The 18,015-nt window shown below is 40.7% G+C and overlaps 1 protein-coding gene across 3 annotated transcripts in view; it reads left to right on the forward strand.

The window, feature by feature from the left end:
* The window catches only part of LOC139731800 (general transcription factor IIH subunit 2-like), a 92,080-nt gene that overhangs the window by 49,018 nt on the left and 25,047 nt on the right, over nt 1-18,015 (forward strand). For all 3 annotated transcript variants that reach the window (XM_071642673.1, XM_071642675.1, XM_071642674.1), the window contains exons 10-11: nt 4,307-4,383; nt 8,913-8,943. In XM_071642673.1, coding sequence (XP_071498774.1) covers nt 4,307-4,383; nt 8,913-8,943 — 108 coding nt within the window. The remainder of the gene's footprint in view (nt 1-4,306; nt 4,384-8,912; nt 8,944-18,015) is intronic.

An 18,015-nucleotide genomic window follows, 5' to 3' on the forward strand; every position in this document is an offset into this window, starting at 1 on the left:
CTCCTTCGCCATTTCTAACCCGATTTCGATTCCGTTTGCTTTATGTGATGGCACTAGGTGAGGGCTTCAAAACTTCTACACAGAATTTTGACCTTTGACTTCTTTGACCTTTGACCTTGATTTTTGACCTATATTGTACATTTTGCTACGAAATGCTACTCCTTCGCCATTTTTAACCCGATTTCGATTCCGTTTGCTTTATATGATGGCACTAGTTGAGGGCTTCAAAACTTCTACACAGAATTTTGACCTTTGACTTCTTTGACCTTTGACCTTGATTTTTGACCTATATTGTGCATTTTGCTACAAAATGCTACTCCTGCGCCATTTCTAACCCGATTTCGATTCCGTTTGCTTTATGTGATAGCACTAGGTGAGGGCTTCAAAACTTCTACACAGAATTTTGACCTTTGTCTTCGTTGACCTTTGACCTTGATTTTTGACCTATATTGTACATTGGCTACAAAATGCTACTCCTTCGCCATTTCTAACCCAATTTCGATTCCATTTGCTTTATGTGATGGCACTAGGTGAGGGCTTCAAAACTTCTACACAGAATTTTGACCTTTGACTTCTTTGACCTTTGACCTTGATTTTTTACCTATATTGCACATTTTGTTACAAAATGCTACTTCCGGCGGGGACATATGTTACGCACCGCGTAATTTCTACTTTTCCTTGTTAAACTGTCAAAAAATTTGCCTCAGCAGTCCCGGTGCTAATGAGAAACCTTGTAGGCCATAATGAAATGGAGTGAATGCAACAAAACGAGATGGCATGTAAGAGGCTGTAACAAAACTTGGAGGCGGTCCGTAGTGGGATGCGACAGAAAATATTGTGTAGTCTAGCCCGACCAGACTCTGTGAGAAAGGCATCTGATAGCTACATGTTCACCAGAGTGAGGACTGGAGCGAACACGACTGGAATATGGAGGGGAAAAACAGGAGAATGTCCCATCTACCCGTGGCGCGCTACGTTTTGGGCAAACAGTCCTGCTATGATCACATAGTGTAAATGTAGCATTAGGAAATGCACTTTTTCTGTGTGATTTGGATTCCTGATACATCCAGTAATAATGTCCAATGATTTCCGATTAACCTTAACCATTAGCAAAGTTATGGGCGTGCGCCAAAGCTATAATTCCATGTGCGTATCTATGTACAAATATAGTGAAAAGGCTTCTTTAATTTTACCATAGCTCCTCAGAATGAGGGGTGACCCTTTTTTATTGCAAATTCCAAAAGCTTATTATTTGTAAATATCATTTCAAGTATCAGTATTTCAGACGAATTAGAATGATGTCATCATATCATCATTTGAAATCAGATCAGTGAAATTTAATTTCATAACATAATGTTTCTGACACTTATTTGTGCGTACCTCAGTCATTTTTGCTTAATGTGCATCCACGTTTGAATTTGCTGTATTTTAGACAGTTGTCTTTCCATTTGACATCATCGTTTTTTAATTCTCCCTATCATAGCCAATATCACGCAATATCACCTCACAATACCAATATGTGATCGATCACTTTTGGGATGTATACTTCCTAGTTAGCGGTTCTGGAAAATCGTACCAGAGATCCTACATAGTGTAGGATCTTTGAGCGTACATTCCTTTCTGGAAATGTCTAAAACAAATGCACTAGTTTGACTTCAGGTCAAAGTGGTCTTTCCTTCGAAGCAGATTTTTCCACGCTCTCCGATGAACTTGTCTGTTGAGAACTTCACCCACACCATGTCCTTAATCTGTGGAGAAAATAGGTCATGAAGTCATTTTGAGCCATTTCAAAATTTTAACGTGCACATAATGCAGCGTCATGAATGCCTGACTGATATGCTCTGTGCGAGATGATCAGGTGACACTTGAAACTTGATGTCCACTAAAAATGATAAAGTTATGACATTTAGTTATTTAGTTATGAAGATATGACCGATCGTTTGACATCATGTCAAAATCACAAAATGGCGCCTAGTTGACGTCACAGATAAGTTGACGTTATGAAAAGATTTCTTTATCCAGATGTTGACATGTTTTATAATGATTGAAAATTTCACATTAATTGGTCATGTCATTGTTGAGATACTGCATTCACAAAATTTGTCAGAGAGAAAGAAGAATAAGAAAAATAGGAAGATTCCATATAAACAGAATAGGTAATACGCCATTAGTGCTAAGTACACTGAATGAGGGAGCAGCTTCACCATTTAAAGGCCGTGTCACACCATAACGCGGGCTTGTGGCGAGGAGGTAGTTTCCAGCACGTAGAAGATTTTCAGCGGGCGAACAAGAATGTTTGCAATTTTCATTCATGCCTTGTCATACCGTACGGGGGAACTTCTGCGGCTTGACTTGCGGGGAAACAAATTTACTCCAAGGAACTCTCCGCAGTTGGTCCGCACCTGACAGTATCTAGCGCGTAGTTGCCCGGAGGTGCTCACGCAAGTCTGATTTAACCGCAGCCAAGTTTTGAGCATGACCAAAACTTTTTCCGGGTGAGTCGCGGGAATGCCCGTAGAGGTCCAGGCAGAACGCCAGTAGGAGACCCTTAGCGGCAGTACTTTCCAGGCAATTCCCACGCAGGTACTTCGCAGTCCCGTATGCAGCCAAGATAATGAAATTCTGTGAGATTTCAGCCATTCCATTAGAGGAATTCCTTCACTAAGTTGTCAGCCCCCACGCGACTGGTACAAAGGTCACACGGTATACTCGCAAGTATCAACGCGTCCAGCAAGTAAGACACATGCGCTGACTCGCACAAATCCTTTTCCGCCCTCAGGAATGTCCGGTATGCTAGAAAATCCCTACACGTAACAAGCCCGAGTAGCTTGCCCGGAAAGGTGTGACAGGGCCTAAACACGGTTGCGGGTAAAAAAATATGCGTGCGCACCTCCGGGCGACTACTTTTGAGATACATGCCAGGTACTGTCATGTGCGGATATCTACGAGGACCTCCGGGTAGTCAAAAGTGTTCTTTGCAAGTCGCACGCAAGGCTGGTGTGACACGGCCTTTATGAATGCATGAGTTGGAGCTCACCATAAAATTCATGAGTAGGAGGCTCACATTATATTTCAGAAATGTAGCAATGCAGTCCATTGCAATACTACTTGCTTAAGAAGGTCACCTGTGTACAATTTATGCATGCTTTCGTCATTTGTCCTGCTTTCTTTAGCTCTCACTCATGCATTCTTATGGTGAAGCTGCTATGTCGTCATCCTTGTTCATTGTGATTGTATATAAATTTTGAAAACATTCTTATTCCTTCCCCAATCACTATCAGTGATGAGATTCTGTACCCACTGTAACCAATTCATCATTGCTCAAATATAACATGCTGAAAATCAGCTGTAGTTCTCTTAGACCCCGTTTACAGTGCGGGGCTGGGCCGAGCCGCGGCCAAGCCGCGGCCGAGCCCAGCCTCAATTGCGAGGCCGGGCCCCGCAATTTTGTCCGTTTACACTGCCGGGCTCGGCCGCGCTTTTGATTCAAACCTTTCAATATTTTGTCGTAGTGGCGCTCTGCTTGTAAACAAATGCAATTTGGTATTGTCTGGTTTTCAGACCATTTGCCAAATGAATTCCGTGGCGACAAAGTCGCCGTTCGGGCAAAGGCCTTTGCCGAAGGAAAGAATCCTTTGCAGGACAAAACCACCTTAAACTATACTAGTTTTCGACGTTGAGGGGGTTAATATCCTGAATAGCGAAAGATACAGGCAGAGGGTTTGGAAGCCAGACTGAAATTGGCCGCACATTTGGCTTAGTTTGCGTTTACACCAAGAAAAGGCCGGGCCCGGCCGCGGCCGAGACCACCTCCAGAGCGAGGCCAAATGCGAGGCCAATTTTGGCCTCGCATTTGGCCTTTTGCGCGTTTACACTGAAGCGGGGCTGGGCATGGCCGCGGCCGAGCCGCGGCCGAGCCTCGCACTGTAAAGGGGGTCTTATAATCCAGCTACAAGTCAGTTAGCCAGCAGATTTTGGCAAAGCAACTTGTGTGCTGCCCCATGTGCCTATTTGAGGGTGCTAGAGAGCTGACCAACCCCAAGCCCTACATATGTTAGTATCTCTGAATCTGTTCCTGTCATTTCTGTGCATGTCTTCTCTATTTACCTCTCTGTGATAATCAATGAGCATTGACAAGTTTTTCCTGGGCTTCATGTAATGTTAAAGTTATAATATTTATATCTTACATGTATGTGTTCATCTAGTAATATCTGTTATACTTTTATAAGGTTTGGCATTTGTGTTTATTGTTGATAGAGGTGAGATCAGTCACTGAATCAATAAATTATTTCCATTCATATCGCAGGCACTTATGGAGTCATTCTTGATGAAAGTCATTTCAAAGAGCTCTTGATTGAACACACCGTTCCTCCACCAGCTAGGGTAAGCATCTTGCCTTCTTATAATTATCTGATTCTTTAAGCATTATTGATCATGGCAGGAGTTAGTGTTCTCTTGCATTGATATATTAAGAATTATCAATGTTTTGTGAAAATCAAAACAAGCCTCATGCACAAGATAAGAAGGTTAATATTCAGTTCTATATTTGGCACTTTTTTTTCTACTTTCCTTTCCACAGTTCTTTTTTCCAGAGAGACCATGGAAAAGTATGTTTTGGTTTCATTATACAGTAAAATCCTGTCAAACAAGGTCCTTGGGACCACTGATATTACCTCATTATATCCAGTTCCTCATTATAACTGTACACATCATAAGTAGAGAAAAACGTAAGTATAAAGACATTTATTGATTACCGTATTCGCCGGCAATAAGACTGCACTATTTCTCACAAAAATAAAGCTGTAAAGTCAGGGTGCAGCCTATACACCAGCCCAAGCAAATTATCGTCTTTCCAGCTCAGATAATCACCTAATTTAACCAACACACAGAATCATGTATGGGACTATGCAATGTGCAGAGGAGCAACGTGATATCAACCACTGAATTAATCAACCTTACCTGTCTGTGGCTTTTCTTCGCTAACGAAGATTAAGGAAGTCCACGTTTGCTGCATGCTTGTAAGTGACTGACGAGTCTGATGCGAGACTGGCAGACACGGTTGCAGCGGTTGCATGGGAAAATCTGTTGGTTGGTGTTAGGTGTTGGGTTTTTCCTCTGTTGTCTTTTTCTATTGAGCAGGGCCCTGTGATCATCCTCAAAGGGGGCTGTTGCTCGTTGAACAGTACGGCGCCAAAATGTGCGATCAGAGGCGATAGCAGCCCACTGTTGGTAGTCAATGTGGCAGGTGCTCAAGGTTCTCTTCAAGCAGTCTCTTTGTGGGTGCACCTCAGTCTCGGTCTCCAGAAGAGAGCTCACCGTACAGCATAACCTTCGGAAGGCGATGGTCTTCCATTCTTGAGACATGGCCAGCCCAGCGCAGTTGGATTTTCATCAGTGTGGCTTCGATGCTTGTAGTCTTTGCCAGCTCAAGTACTTTGATGTTGGTGACAAAGTCACTCCAGTGGATGTTTAGGATGGAGCGGAAGCATCGCTGGTGGAAGCGTTTAAGAAGGTGTAATTGGTGCCAGTAGAGGACCCATGACTCGGAGCCGTACAGGAGAGTTGGTATGACAACAGCTCTGTACACACTGATCTTAGTCTGTTTCTTCAGGTGGTGGTTGTTCCAGACTCTGTTGTGCAGTCTACCAAAGGTGCTGCTTGCCTTAGCAAGTCTGTTGTCAATGTCTTTGTCGATCCTTGCGTTGGATGTGATGGTGCTGCCGAGGTAGTAGGTAAATTGATCAACTCTTTTGAGTTCTGTTTGCCCAATTGTGATGTTGGGGGACCGGTAATCCTGTCTAGGAGCCGACAAACGCTTTAGCAGTAACTGCGAAGCAGGACGTTAAGCACTGGAGAGCCGACTCTGAATGAGCAAGAAGAGCGGCATCATCTGCGAAGAGTAGCTCACGGATGAGTAGCTCATGCGTCTTGGTGTGAGCTTGCAGACGTCTCAGATTGAATAGACTGCCATCTGTGCGGTACCGGATGTAAACAGCATCTTCATTATTGAACTCTTCCATGGCTTCTTTGAGCATCATACTGAAGAAGATGGTAAACAGGGTTGGTGCAAGAACGCAGCCTTGCTTTGCGCCATTGTCAATTGGGAAGGGTTCAGAATAATCGCTGTTATATCTAACCCGGCCTTTGCTGGTTTTCATGTAGTTGGATAACCATATTGAGGAATATTGAGGAATCAACCTTACAGACGATGCTATGATCTGCAGTCAAGTGGTAACTTTTTTTTTTCACTACCTACTTACCACTCTCATGGTGCCAATTCAACAAAAGTTTAAAAAAGAAAGCACAGCACAATTACAAATTAATGTGCACAACCACTGTGGCGATTGCAATCCTGCACAAATCACACAATGACACTTATCGTCCATCTCTGCAATGCTTGCTATAGAATAGTACAGTGTGTGTGAATGAAGACAAACTGGTACTAGGCTATTGAATAGTGCGTGTGAATGTTGAACACACACTCAGTCATTCTTTACATTAGAGCCCTACACAGAAATAATCATTCAAAATCCTGACACGAAGTTTGCATCAACCGGAAAAACTTAATATCGAACAAATATTAATTATTGTTAGAAAACCCATGGAAAAACGGAAAAAAATAACAAAATTTTTCAGAAATATAATGTAGACAAGTACTGAAGTTTGGATCAAAACAAAACTCCTATATTTTTTCCTACTTTTTATCACCAAAGTCAGGATGCATGTGGAGCTGCGGCCTTATCGCTGGCGAATACGGTAATCAAACCTATGAGCAGTCTTTTCGTTGTTTACACATATGCATCATATCGAAAATGTGTTCCCTATCTCTCTTCTGAAAATCTTTTTGCGTATTGTAAATGCAAATTTCAAAGGTTTATGGCCGGGTTGAATTTCTAATCCTGTGACACCTATTCCATCTTCGTCATGTATGGAACAGTTCAGAAAGAATTGAAATAATCAAAATTCATTTGAGAACTGAAGTGATATGAAAATGAATAAAATCAGATCATACTAAATGTGTTTGGTACTTTTTCGAAATATCAGCATTTGGAAATGTATTAAAGTAACATGCTGTTGTAAATTTACACTGTTGGCATACATTCCAAAAACTTGTTCTTTCATTTTCTACCCCTATACGTAGTTTGTGTAGAAAGATCCGGCATAAGATCAACAGTTTATAAATGAATAAATATGTGACACGCTTTGTCGAAATGAGTCAAAAGTGGCGAAAAATGAAATTTTATTTAGGCCTGTATGTGAATTCTATAGACTCTTAGCTTTGCAGTAATATATAAAATAGGACCCAATACCACATCCCCATAAACCTTAACCAGGCCTCGAAATAGGATTTTGGAGGGGCAAGGCCATTTAGAAAAGGGCACTTTTTCCAAGAGGCCAGGGTACTTAGGTCAGTCAGAGGGGCACCAAGGCCACATTCGAAAGGGCGTGTAGGGTGTTTTTAAATACATGATGTGAATGCCCCATAGAGCTGTATGCTATCGACCGTGCTGCTACACTCCAGCAGCGCACGCACGCATAAGATCTCTCCGCAGCAGACGACGTTAGGCAGTAGGCCATACGCAATACGATATAGGTTCTGTAATACAGTACGTTCTCAACGCACACGCCAAGCTCGCTTTGGAGCACCTCCAGCGCCATTTTGCTTTGAGCATGCGGTGTTGGCGCGGGTCGCGTCGGGCGGGCATGAATGCAGAGCGAGAGAGATGGCAATGCTCGCAGCCGTCCGACAGGCCTGGCATTTTTTTAGCATGGCTTGCGACCACTTGCTCCGGCCTGCCGCTGTCTAGCTAGTAACTCTATGGCCACTGCGCTGCGGAGGCAGTCGTCGGAACAGTAAAAGCCGGTCGGGTGTAGACACATGTACGTACACGTCGTCTCGTATCTCGGAAAGATACTTTGAGTTTGAATCAGATATATTGGGACGCGAGTGAACTGAAGGTATGATATTTGAGTAGACTTTGAGAAAGGGCATATCATACGTCATAAATAATAACTTTCATTCTAAAAGGGCACCACTGCCACAAGAAAAAGGGCACTTTTTTTTTTTGGCCGTAACTTTGATCAAGGAAAAAAAGGCATTGCGGCCAACGAGAGGGGCACCGATGGCCATGGCCATCGGTGGCCGTCGGTTAATTCGAGGCCTGCTTAACCAACTGAGGACGAGTCCCCAGCAGTACACTCGGGCAAGATTCTATGGGAAATGCATGTTGTAACAAAATCAAACCGTCCTCAGTGGGTCAAAAATGAATAATTTTAAACTGCATTTAAACACTTATGGTGTCAGTCCACTTTCTAGAAAAAATGGCAAATATTGCTCTCAAAGCTCATGTGTTATTCAAGTTCACAACCTTTTTCTTTCCCTGAACAAAACGGTACAGCAGTCCGTAGCAATCTTTGTCAGAGGCAAAATGACAAACAGGCAGGGAAAGCAATCACATACAACAGTTTTAAGGACTACACTCAATAAGAACAGTCAGGGGAGGGCTAGTGACACAGAACAAAGAAAGCAAAAGGGTGGGTTGGAAGTCAAGGGCAAGGGGCCCAACAATAAAGGGAGGGGGATTAAAGCAGGAGGGTAGACAGACAAAAGGCAGAGGAGGGTCAGTGATGATCCCAAAGACCATGGGGCAACCTGTAAAGGATAAGGATGAATGGGGAGGCAACATCAAACAAGATGTGGAACAACAGAGGGATAAAGAAAGAAAAGAGTGAAATACAGTAGCAACAACATTGGGGGGGGGGGGGGAGGGGCTCAAAAAGCAGCGAGCCCTAACCTGGTGTACCAAGAGGAGACAACAAAATGAAAGTAAGAGTGTTTCCTGCACATTTATGATTTCAGTCAGTTCTAACCAACATTTGTGACTAATACGAACCTACACTTTTCATTGCAGATGAACACAGAACCATCTCCTATAAGAATGGGTGAGTTTATCTGACTTACAGTCTAGTTTTGTCCACTCATCATTTATGCTTACCCCACCAAATGAATTTGTGAAGACCCTTGCATGCCTTTATTTATATTAGCAAGTTTTGTCTATAGATGTAGAATTTGCAAATGATGTTATGATTGTAAATGCTTATCTGTATACAAAGTTGAAAAGAACCTGAGCAAGGAAATAGGAAAGAAGAGTGAACATTTTAATTAGTTCTTTGATCCTGTGCTTACCACTGACTCTTTTTTTGTTGTTGTTTTTTTTTTAATTGCCACCATTTTGCCATACAGGTGCGACGATGCGGTGCAATTAACTCAGCCAAAGCATACAACCTGGAAGCCTCATTTTGTATAAAGTAAACAGCTTGTGTGCGCGAAACCGCTGGAGAAGTGTTGCAGGACAATCACAATATCTCTCCTCAGAAGCCATCAAATGATAAAATCTATACAGCAAATTGAAGGAGAAACTATTCTCTAACTTGCAATGCTAGATAGTTTGCATTTTATTGAGGATAAACCTGTGAAAGTAACGTCAACACTTGGCCTCCAAAGAAGACAGTTTGGTCTCTAAAAAAAGTGTGTTTTTAGATTCTAGATTATTATTTAAGGCCGTGTCACACCATAACGCGGGCTTGTGGCGAGGAGGTAGTTTCCAGCATGTAGAAGATTTTCAGCGGGCGAACAAGAATGTTTGCAATTTTCATTCATGCCTTGTCATACCGTACGGGGGAACTTCTGCGGCTTGACTTGCGGGGAAACAAATTTACTCCAAGGAGCTCTCCGCAGTTGGTCCGCACCTGACAGTATCTAGCGCGTAGTTGCCCGGAGGTGCTCACGCAAGTCCGATTTAACCGCAGCCAAGTTTTGAGCATGACCAAAACTTTTTCCGGGTGAGTCGCGGGAATGCCCGTAGAGGTCCAGGCAGAACGCCAGTAGGAGACTCTTAGCGGCAGTACTTTCCAGGCAATTCTCACGCAGGTACTTCGCAGTCCCGTATGCAGCCAAGATAATGAAATTCTGTGAGATTTCAGCCATTCCATTAGAGGAATTCCTTCACTAAGTTGTCAGCCCCCACGCGACTGGTACAAAGGTCACACAGTATACTCGCAAGTATAACACGTCCAGCAAGTAAGACACATGCGCTGACTCGCACAAATCCTTTTCCGCCCTCAGGAATGTCCGGTATGCTAGAAAATCCCTACATGTAACAAGCCCGAGTAGCTTGCCCGGAAAGGTGTGACAGACCCTAAACACGGTTGCGGGTAAAAAAATATGCGTGCGCACCTCCGGGCGACTACTTTTGAGATACATGCTAGGTACTGTCATGTGCGGATATCTACGGGGACCTCCGGGTAGTCAAAAGTGTTCTTTGCAAGTTGCACGCAAGGCTGGTGTGACACGGCCTTTAGATTTTAAATTTTTCACATTTTTCTTTATTGCCCAATAATGAAACTTTTGTATATGACTTGTGGTAGTATGGCCATACTGTGTTCCACATATCTTTCCTGTAATATTTGTTGCACGGTTATGTCAGGAAAAAAACGAGATCACTGTCATTTCTGACTCATGTAAAATCCATAACATAAACAGTACGCAGTCCGATGTATCGGTTTTCGTGCTGCATGAAACAGTAAAAGGACATTGCAGGGTTTGTCTCTCGCCCACTCACCACCCTGTGGACCGAATCCAAACCCTGTCACTGTGCATAGAACCTGACACCACTGATTGGCTAAGCATGTGCTGACCAATAGAGAACGCATGCGCAGGAGGATGATCTAGTTATGTATGGCCAGTATTTTCTCCTAAATTTGGTTGTCTTTTTGCTCTGATTTTAACCTTACTACTAATTGCACAATCACAAAACCTCACAGGTAGTGAATCTGGTGTATACAGGCTAGTAGCAATATGTTAATGAAATGTATATTCATGCTGACACAGACTTCTGTGGGGAAATAATCGTAACCCTTTCCCACAGTCAACTCAAACAGAAAAATACACATATCTTGAAAGATACATCAGCATTTTTGCCCAAAAATCATATGAAGGATGACATATCCATATTAGATATAATTACAATTGTATGTGTGAAATTTCAAGGAATTTGGTGATAAAATAAGGGAGATATGAGGAGGTGAACTTCAGAGAGATTTTGTCCTTCGCTCCGCACTGTGCTTCAATGACCGTTATGAATTCAAAAGCTTACCGTAATAGTGGAAATTTTCGCAGTGTTGAAATTATCGTGCAACGAGAAATTAGCGCAAAAATAAAAGCATGCAAATATTTTTACGTGCCATATGTTCCAGTAGTTGATGTCTTGATTCGCGGAATTGAAATAATGCGTAGCTCTTCTTATCCGGCCGAGCACGAAGAATTAGTCATACGAAAATATCCACTTTTACAGTATGTCCCTTTTCGCAGAATTAATTGCACCGCATCGCCAGGCCTGCATACGTTAATTGTAAATCACAATTGGCAGCAAGATTCAGAGTGAAATTTGTGTTTTGTTCGGATTTTTTAACACAATTTGTAGGCAAAGCATCACATCATTAGAGTGTGAAAGCATGTATGCACAAATCATCTGCAATGACAGTATAAAGAGTGTCTACCAAAATGCCAAGAATTTTCATATACAGACAACCTCGCCTTAGTAGACATAATCAGGACTGAGCAAAATGTGTTGACTTGCACACTGTAGTCTTTCCCCCTTGGCAGAGTGACCTCAGGGTCATTGTCTCCTGTAACATACACTCTACATGTGCACTTGTTTGTTGTGATGAAGTGTGGTGTAATGATGGGATGTTTTGTACCAGCTCTGGCCTCTCCATTCAGTCTTCGACATTTTGATATTAATATGTCAGGGAAAATGTTGTATGGAAAAAGTCCCTGACATACATCCCATCATCAAACACACCAATGGCTATATATACACTTTCACTGTCAAATAATACATTAATGACTCGGGCTTACGTATACAGGTAGAACCTCACTGCAATCAACACACACAACTTTATTTCTGTTATTTCTGTGCATCATATCGATATAGGGTACCGCTCAATCACTACAATTACATCATGACAGTCATATCACTGACATGACTAACCCATCATAGCACCAGTCAAAAGCAAATCGGTCTCACAGGCTGCACAGGAGTACAGGATCATATATATAGCTTTTCAGCTCACCCCAGCCGAAGGCTCAAGTGAGCTATTGCAATCATTCTTCGTCCCGCTTCCGCTGTCTGTTGTGCGTAAACTTTTTACATTTTCATCTTGTTCTTGAAAACCCCATAACAAATTTTCACCAAACTTGGAGCATCCATAGGGGGACAAACCCCCACAAAAAGGAATCTTACAAAATCTTCTCCTCTTGAACCAGAAGTGATAGAGCTAAGTTAGTACTCAGAGTTTTACATTGATGACTGTAGTATCAAGTTTGTTTAGTAAGTCTGGCTCTACGTAGGTTGCATAGACCTCTTTCTTGACCATCCCTACATTACTTCCGGTGCTACTAAGGAACTGTTTAACCCTATTTTAACTGGGCTATTTGAGACCAAGTTTTTACTGGGGGGGGGTCAATTTGACCCCCCCCCCCCCTTCAGATCTCAGCCGCCGATCACACGATCGCCGCAAAATTTTGCCTAAAGATAGAGCCGGATGTCAACTACAAGATTACATGGTCATAGAATGGAGAAATATTGGCTTTCTATTCTTAATGAATTAATTATGCAAATTTATGCATGAAATCATATTTTAACCTATAACTCCATTATTAAAAAGGAATCTTACAAAATCTTCTCCTCTTGAACCAGAAGTCATAGAGCTAAGTTAGTACTCAGAGTTTTACATTGATGACTGTAGTTTCAAGTTTGTTTAGTAAGTCTGGCTCTACGTAGGTTGCATAGACCTCTTTCTTGACCATCCCTACATTACTTCCGGTGCTACTAAGGAACTGTTTAACCCTATTTTAACTGGGCTATTTGAGACCAAGTTTTTACTGGGGGGGGTCAATTTGACCCCCCCTTCAGATCTCAGCCGCCGATCATGCGATCGCCGCAAAATTTTGCCTAAAGATAGAGCCGGATGTCAACTACAAGATTACATGGTCATAGAATGGAAAAATATTGGCTTTCTATTTTTAATAAATTAGTTATGCAAATTTATGCATGAAATCATATTTTACCTATAACTCCATTATAAAGACTGAAGGATTGCTAAATTTTTGTGTCAGAGTTCCTCATGACACATAAAACAACTTTCTTGTAAAAAAATAGCAAAATCAAAATCAATTTCTTTTGTTTTTTATTGTTATGTTAATTTCTTATGTATTTTATTGTTTTTTCGACCTTTTGTTTTCTATTGTTTTTTTTACCAAAATTTGTTGCAGGGCACTTTTTCAAGCTTATCTACACTAGAATTGATTAATTTCAATGGTTAAAAGTTGAAATAATCTTATTTATATCAATTCAACCAAAAAAACACAATTTATATTGGATTTGCACACGATATCATGAATTTGAGCTGTTTTCAGGTTGACATGCATATGCAAAACATTACGTAACTTCAGAACGGTGTACCCGGATGTCTCAAATTTGGTCTCAAAATATGCAGGAGACTTCAATGAAAAAAGTCATGAAACGACGCGGTAAAATCTTTGCGCGTTGTGGAATCGTGGCGCGAAATGTCAAGGGGGGGTCAATTTGACCCCCCCCCCCCCCCAGTTAGAATAGGGTAAAGACCCAGCGCATGGACCCTGCTAGTACGGATTGTATCTTTTTTGGCGGGGAAAAGTATGGCCTCTGATGGCTCCAACTTTCTTTTTGCAGCTCATCGATCTCTTTGATAGTTTTGTGGAAGTCATCCCCAAAGAGCCACTCCATGATCTTGACTGATGTTTTGCAGAGGTGTGTGAACGTATGTACCTTTGATCTATTTCTGGTTTGATCAGAGACTTCCCTGAGTTTATTCACTTCATAGGTGGCATTGGCAAAAGAAGGGCTATGGCATCCTGCTGTGTGTCTGTTGGCGCTTCCACCTCGCCACAGGAAGTATTCGCAGCTCAAAGCATGGCTGCCATCCCTTTTACAAGTGGCTTAGGACACTTCTGTAAGCACAGGTCCCGTGCTCTAACCCTGCCAGTCAAGTTATCCCAAATTATTGGGCTTACCTTAGGCACAACCAACTGTGAGTTCTCTTGCTGAGGATACTTGTCACATTTCTCAATAATGTGATTTTCTTCTAAGGCACGGTTCATGATCAAATTGACGCTGCTATTGAGCTTATCTGGGAGCAGGTTCTCAATATCCCTCTGCGTCGCATAACAGGAGGCAAAACCAATGTCTTCCTCTGTTTGCCTCATAATTATATACTGGGCTGGCACATCTTTTGTCCATTGTTCTTGAGCGACTTCTCAGTCAATGGCCTAGGCCACCAAAAACTAGACACATTTCTTGCCGATGGTTTAGATTGTGCGGCCTGAATAGATGACACGTCATCATCATCACACTAAAAGTTCAAGTTATGAGAGTTTTCTTGACACTGTGAACAGCTATAATCTAGAGAGCTTTTAGTAAATCCCATGTGGTCTAAACCCACAGGTTGCAATGCGTCCAGGTCATAATCCCAATCCATTAGATCTACGTCTGGATTGGCAGAAGTCAAAGGTCAAATGAAAATGCTAAAATTTCACTTTTTCCCATATCTCAGAAATGGCTCAAGGTATCATCATGAGCATTTACACTACTCTCCAAAACTTTGGGAACACCTGTGAGCAGAAACAAATTCGTCTACATCAACCACATTTCATTTGTCATAGCTTTGTGGTACTACAACAATTTGGCATCAAATTGAAGAGTGCATATTAGCATTTTAATTGACATATTAGGTTTTTACCCTTGTTAAGCATTTTAGGAGGCAGTCATATGTTAAAGAGGCAACCCACCCAGCAAAATGTAATACCTAGCAGACACAGGAAGTTAGTGGCTTTGGTTCGTGGTGCTGGAACTTTTGCTCTTTTCTCATTCCACAAAGTATGCCCTTTCCATGTGCTAATGAACAATTCAAATTTATTATTCAATAAACGATACTAAATGTTTCAGATGAACAGAAAATTTATTTCTTGTTAATTGTAATTCAAGAAACACAATGGACAAAAATCATTATTTTTTTAATAAACATGCTAACAAAGGTCGTGATTTTTCTTCTGGATCATGGAATCTCATTTATTGTGATCAATTTCACAGTTTATTCTTTGTTTTTGTGATACCATAGAAATAAGAATCTAAAATGTATATTCTGTGTCATTATGCCAAGTCGTTTTTTCACAGTGTTCCACTTAGACAGCCTTCTCATTAAAAAATCCTCCTTTGACAGCGACCACAGCACGGCAGACTCTTCCCATCCAGTTGGTCAACTTGTTGAGGGAGTAACTGGATATACAGTTTGTAAAGTGCCATGCCTTCTGCAGAATCTCCCACAGATGAGTCTCGCTTGTTGGGTAAATTTCTTGGACACTTCTGTCTAGTTCTTCCCACAGAAGATCGATGGGGTTGAGATCTGGGACTGGGGTGGCCAATCCATGATTTTCAGGACTTGTTTGTCTTCTTTTTTCTTCAGGTAGTCTTTGCATAGTCTTGAGGAATGTTTTGGGTCATTGTCCTGCTGGAAGACTCCTTCTCCCATTAGACGTTTCCCTGAAGGGATGGTCTTCTACTGTAATATGGAATGGTAGCCGTGCTAGTTGAAGATACCCTCTACTCTGTTCAAGCTGCCAACCTTTCCTGCACCATGGGGGATTTTAGCTTGTCGTATCTTTGTGGTTACGTAATTCCGACATTTTCTATACACTTCCTTTCGATACAAAGTGGGATTCAAAAGACATTTCTTATACAATTGTGACTTTTTATGACAAAGCTTTAATAAATCTTGTGTTATCCATGGTTATTTATTTCTATTCTTTGGAAAAAACAACTTCATTGGAAAATGTTCTCCATAATTTTCTTGAAATAATTGCAAGAAAACATCATAATTATCATTTACATTATTTTCAACAAGAACATTTTCCCACTGTATATTAATTATCTTCATAGAAATGTCTGTAAATTAAATTCATTAATCAAACCTCTGATTTTTACATGACAACATATTCTTAATATAGGTAGGGCCTGATAAAATGGCAAAAATTGGTAAATGATCACTAATGTTATTTACAAGAATACCTGATTGTATAGGGATAGTTACATTTGTAAACATATTATCTAACAAAGAAGCAGATGCTTGGGTAATACGTGTAGGACTATTGATGACTGGTTGCATATGAAAACTTAATAACAAATCTGAAAATGAATTAACCTTACAATTAACATTCAGTTTTGTTTAATCGACATTGAAATCACCCAAAATAAAACAATTGCAGGATTTTAAGTCTATCTTATCCAAAAGAATGGCAAAATCTGTAATAAAAGCATCAATATTTTGACATGGTGGGCGATATACAACACCTATAACAGTTTTTTTTTTTAACAATGAACGTTACTAGGAATTTCTACAAAGATACTTTCATATGATTCTGAAAAAGCTGTTGAGTCATTTCTTACAATACATTTCAGCGACTCATGTGTATAGACACCTGTTCCACCACCTCTCTTATTTTTCCTATTATTACAAAAAATTATAACCAACAAGAGAGTAAATATCTGTTAATGAGGATGAATTTAGCCATGTTTGTGTTACTCCTATGAGGTCAAAGTTCAAAGGTCAAGGGAAACTGTTGAAATTTCATTTTTTTTCTCCATATCTCCCAAATGGTCCAAGATATCTTCACGGAACTTGGAATATATGCATGTACTGACTGGCAGTGATTAGGGAATTTTGGGGTCAAAGGTCAAGGTCAACTCTTCAAATTTCACCATTTCCCTCAAATTTATGCAATGCCTGCAGAATTTTTCTTGAAACTTGATATAGACATGTATTACCCAAAAGAGATTCTCTGAGAAGTTTCTTGGAAGTTTCTTGCCTAGAGGTCAAAAGGTCAAAGCTCAAGTGGAAGAGCTAAATTTCACTTCTTCTTCCATATCTCAAAATTGACTTAAAGGGACATTCCAGACGATTTTCATAATTTCACATCGTGTAGTACATAAATCGACAACTCCATGTATAGATTTGTGGAATTTATTGTGGTTTTTGATCAGAGAAATAATACTTTGAAAAACCTTAAACAAATTACACTGAACAAGGATGATGACATAGGAGGTTCACATATTTCAGAAATGAAGCAGTGTAATTCCACTACAATGCCGCTTGCTTGCGAGTTCACCTGTGTATAATCTATGCATGCCTTCTTCTTTTGTTCTGCTTCCTTGAGCCCCAACTCATGCATACTTATGGTGACTCTGCCATGTCATCATCCTTGTTCATTGCAATTTGTTCGAAATTTTGAAAATATTCTTATTCTTCATCCCAGTTATCATAAAATCTGAAACTCTGTCCTCAGTATAACTATCAATTTATAGTTGTTCAAATGCAAAAACCTGAAAATCAGCCGGAGGTCTCCTTTAAGGTATCATCATGAATCTCAGTACATATTTATGCATGTTCTAAGTGACTGTGATTCTCTGGAGAATTTTAGGGTCAACGGTCCATGGTCAAAGGCCAGGTTAAAATGTTAAAATTTTACTATTTGATACTGAAATTACACTCTCAATGCATAGACGTAAAAGAGTCAAAAGTCAGGTAAAAATCCTTAAATCTCCAAATACCTGCACTCTTAGACAATATAGCAAATCTAGTTCAAGGAAAGTGAACATTCAACACATTTGTGACAAACCTATCATTTTGATATTTTGCCACGTATGTGAAACTGTCATCACACTTTGTCAAGACATTGTACTATAGATCTATTGAGAACCATGCATTATGGCTGAGGCACACCAGTCGCCATAGCGACATTTCTAGAGTCAAATCCCGACAAAAATGCTGATATATGTAATATATAAACAATTTCAAAAACTCAAAATTTCAAATTTTTCTTGTTTCTTTATAATCATTAAAGAGACAGTATCAATGAAT

The sequence above is a fragment of the Diadema antillarum genome, unplaced genomic scaffold, assembly GCF_040938485.1.
Source record: "Diadema antillarum isolate AM-2024a unplaced genomic scaffold, OU_Dant_1.0 seq00000385_RagTag, whole genome shotgun sequence".
In the NCBI taxonomy this organism is placed as follows: Eukaryota; Metazoa; Echinodermata; class Echinoidea; order Diadematoida; family Diadematidae; genus Diadema; species Diadema antillarum.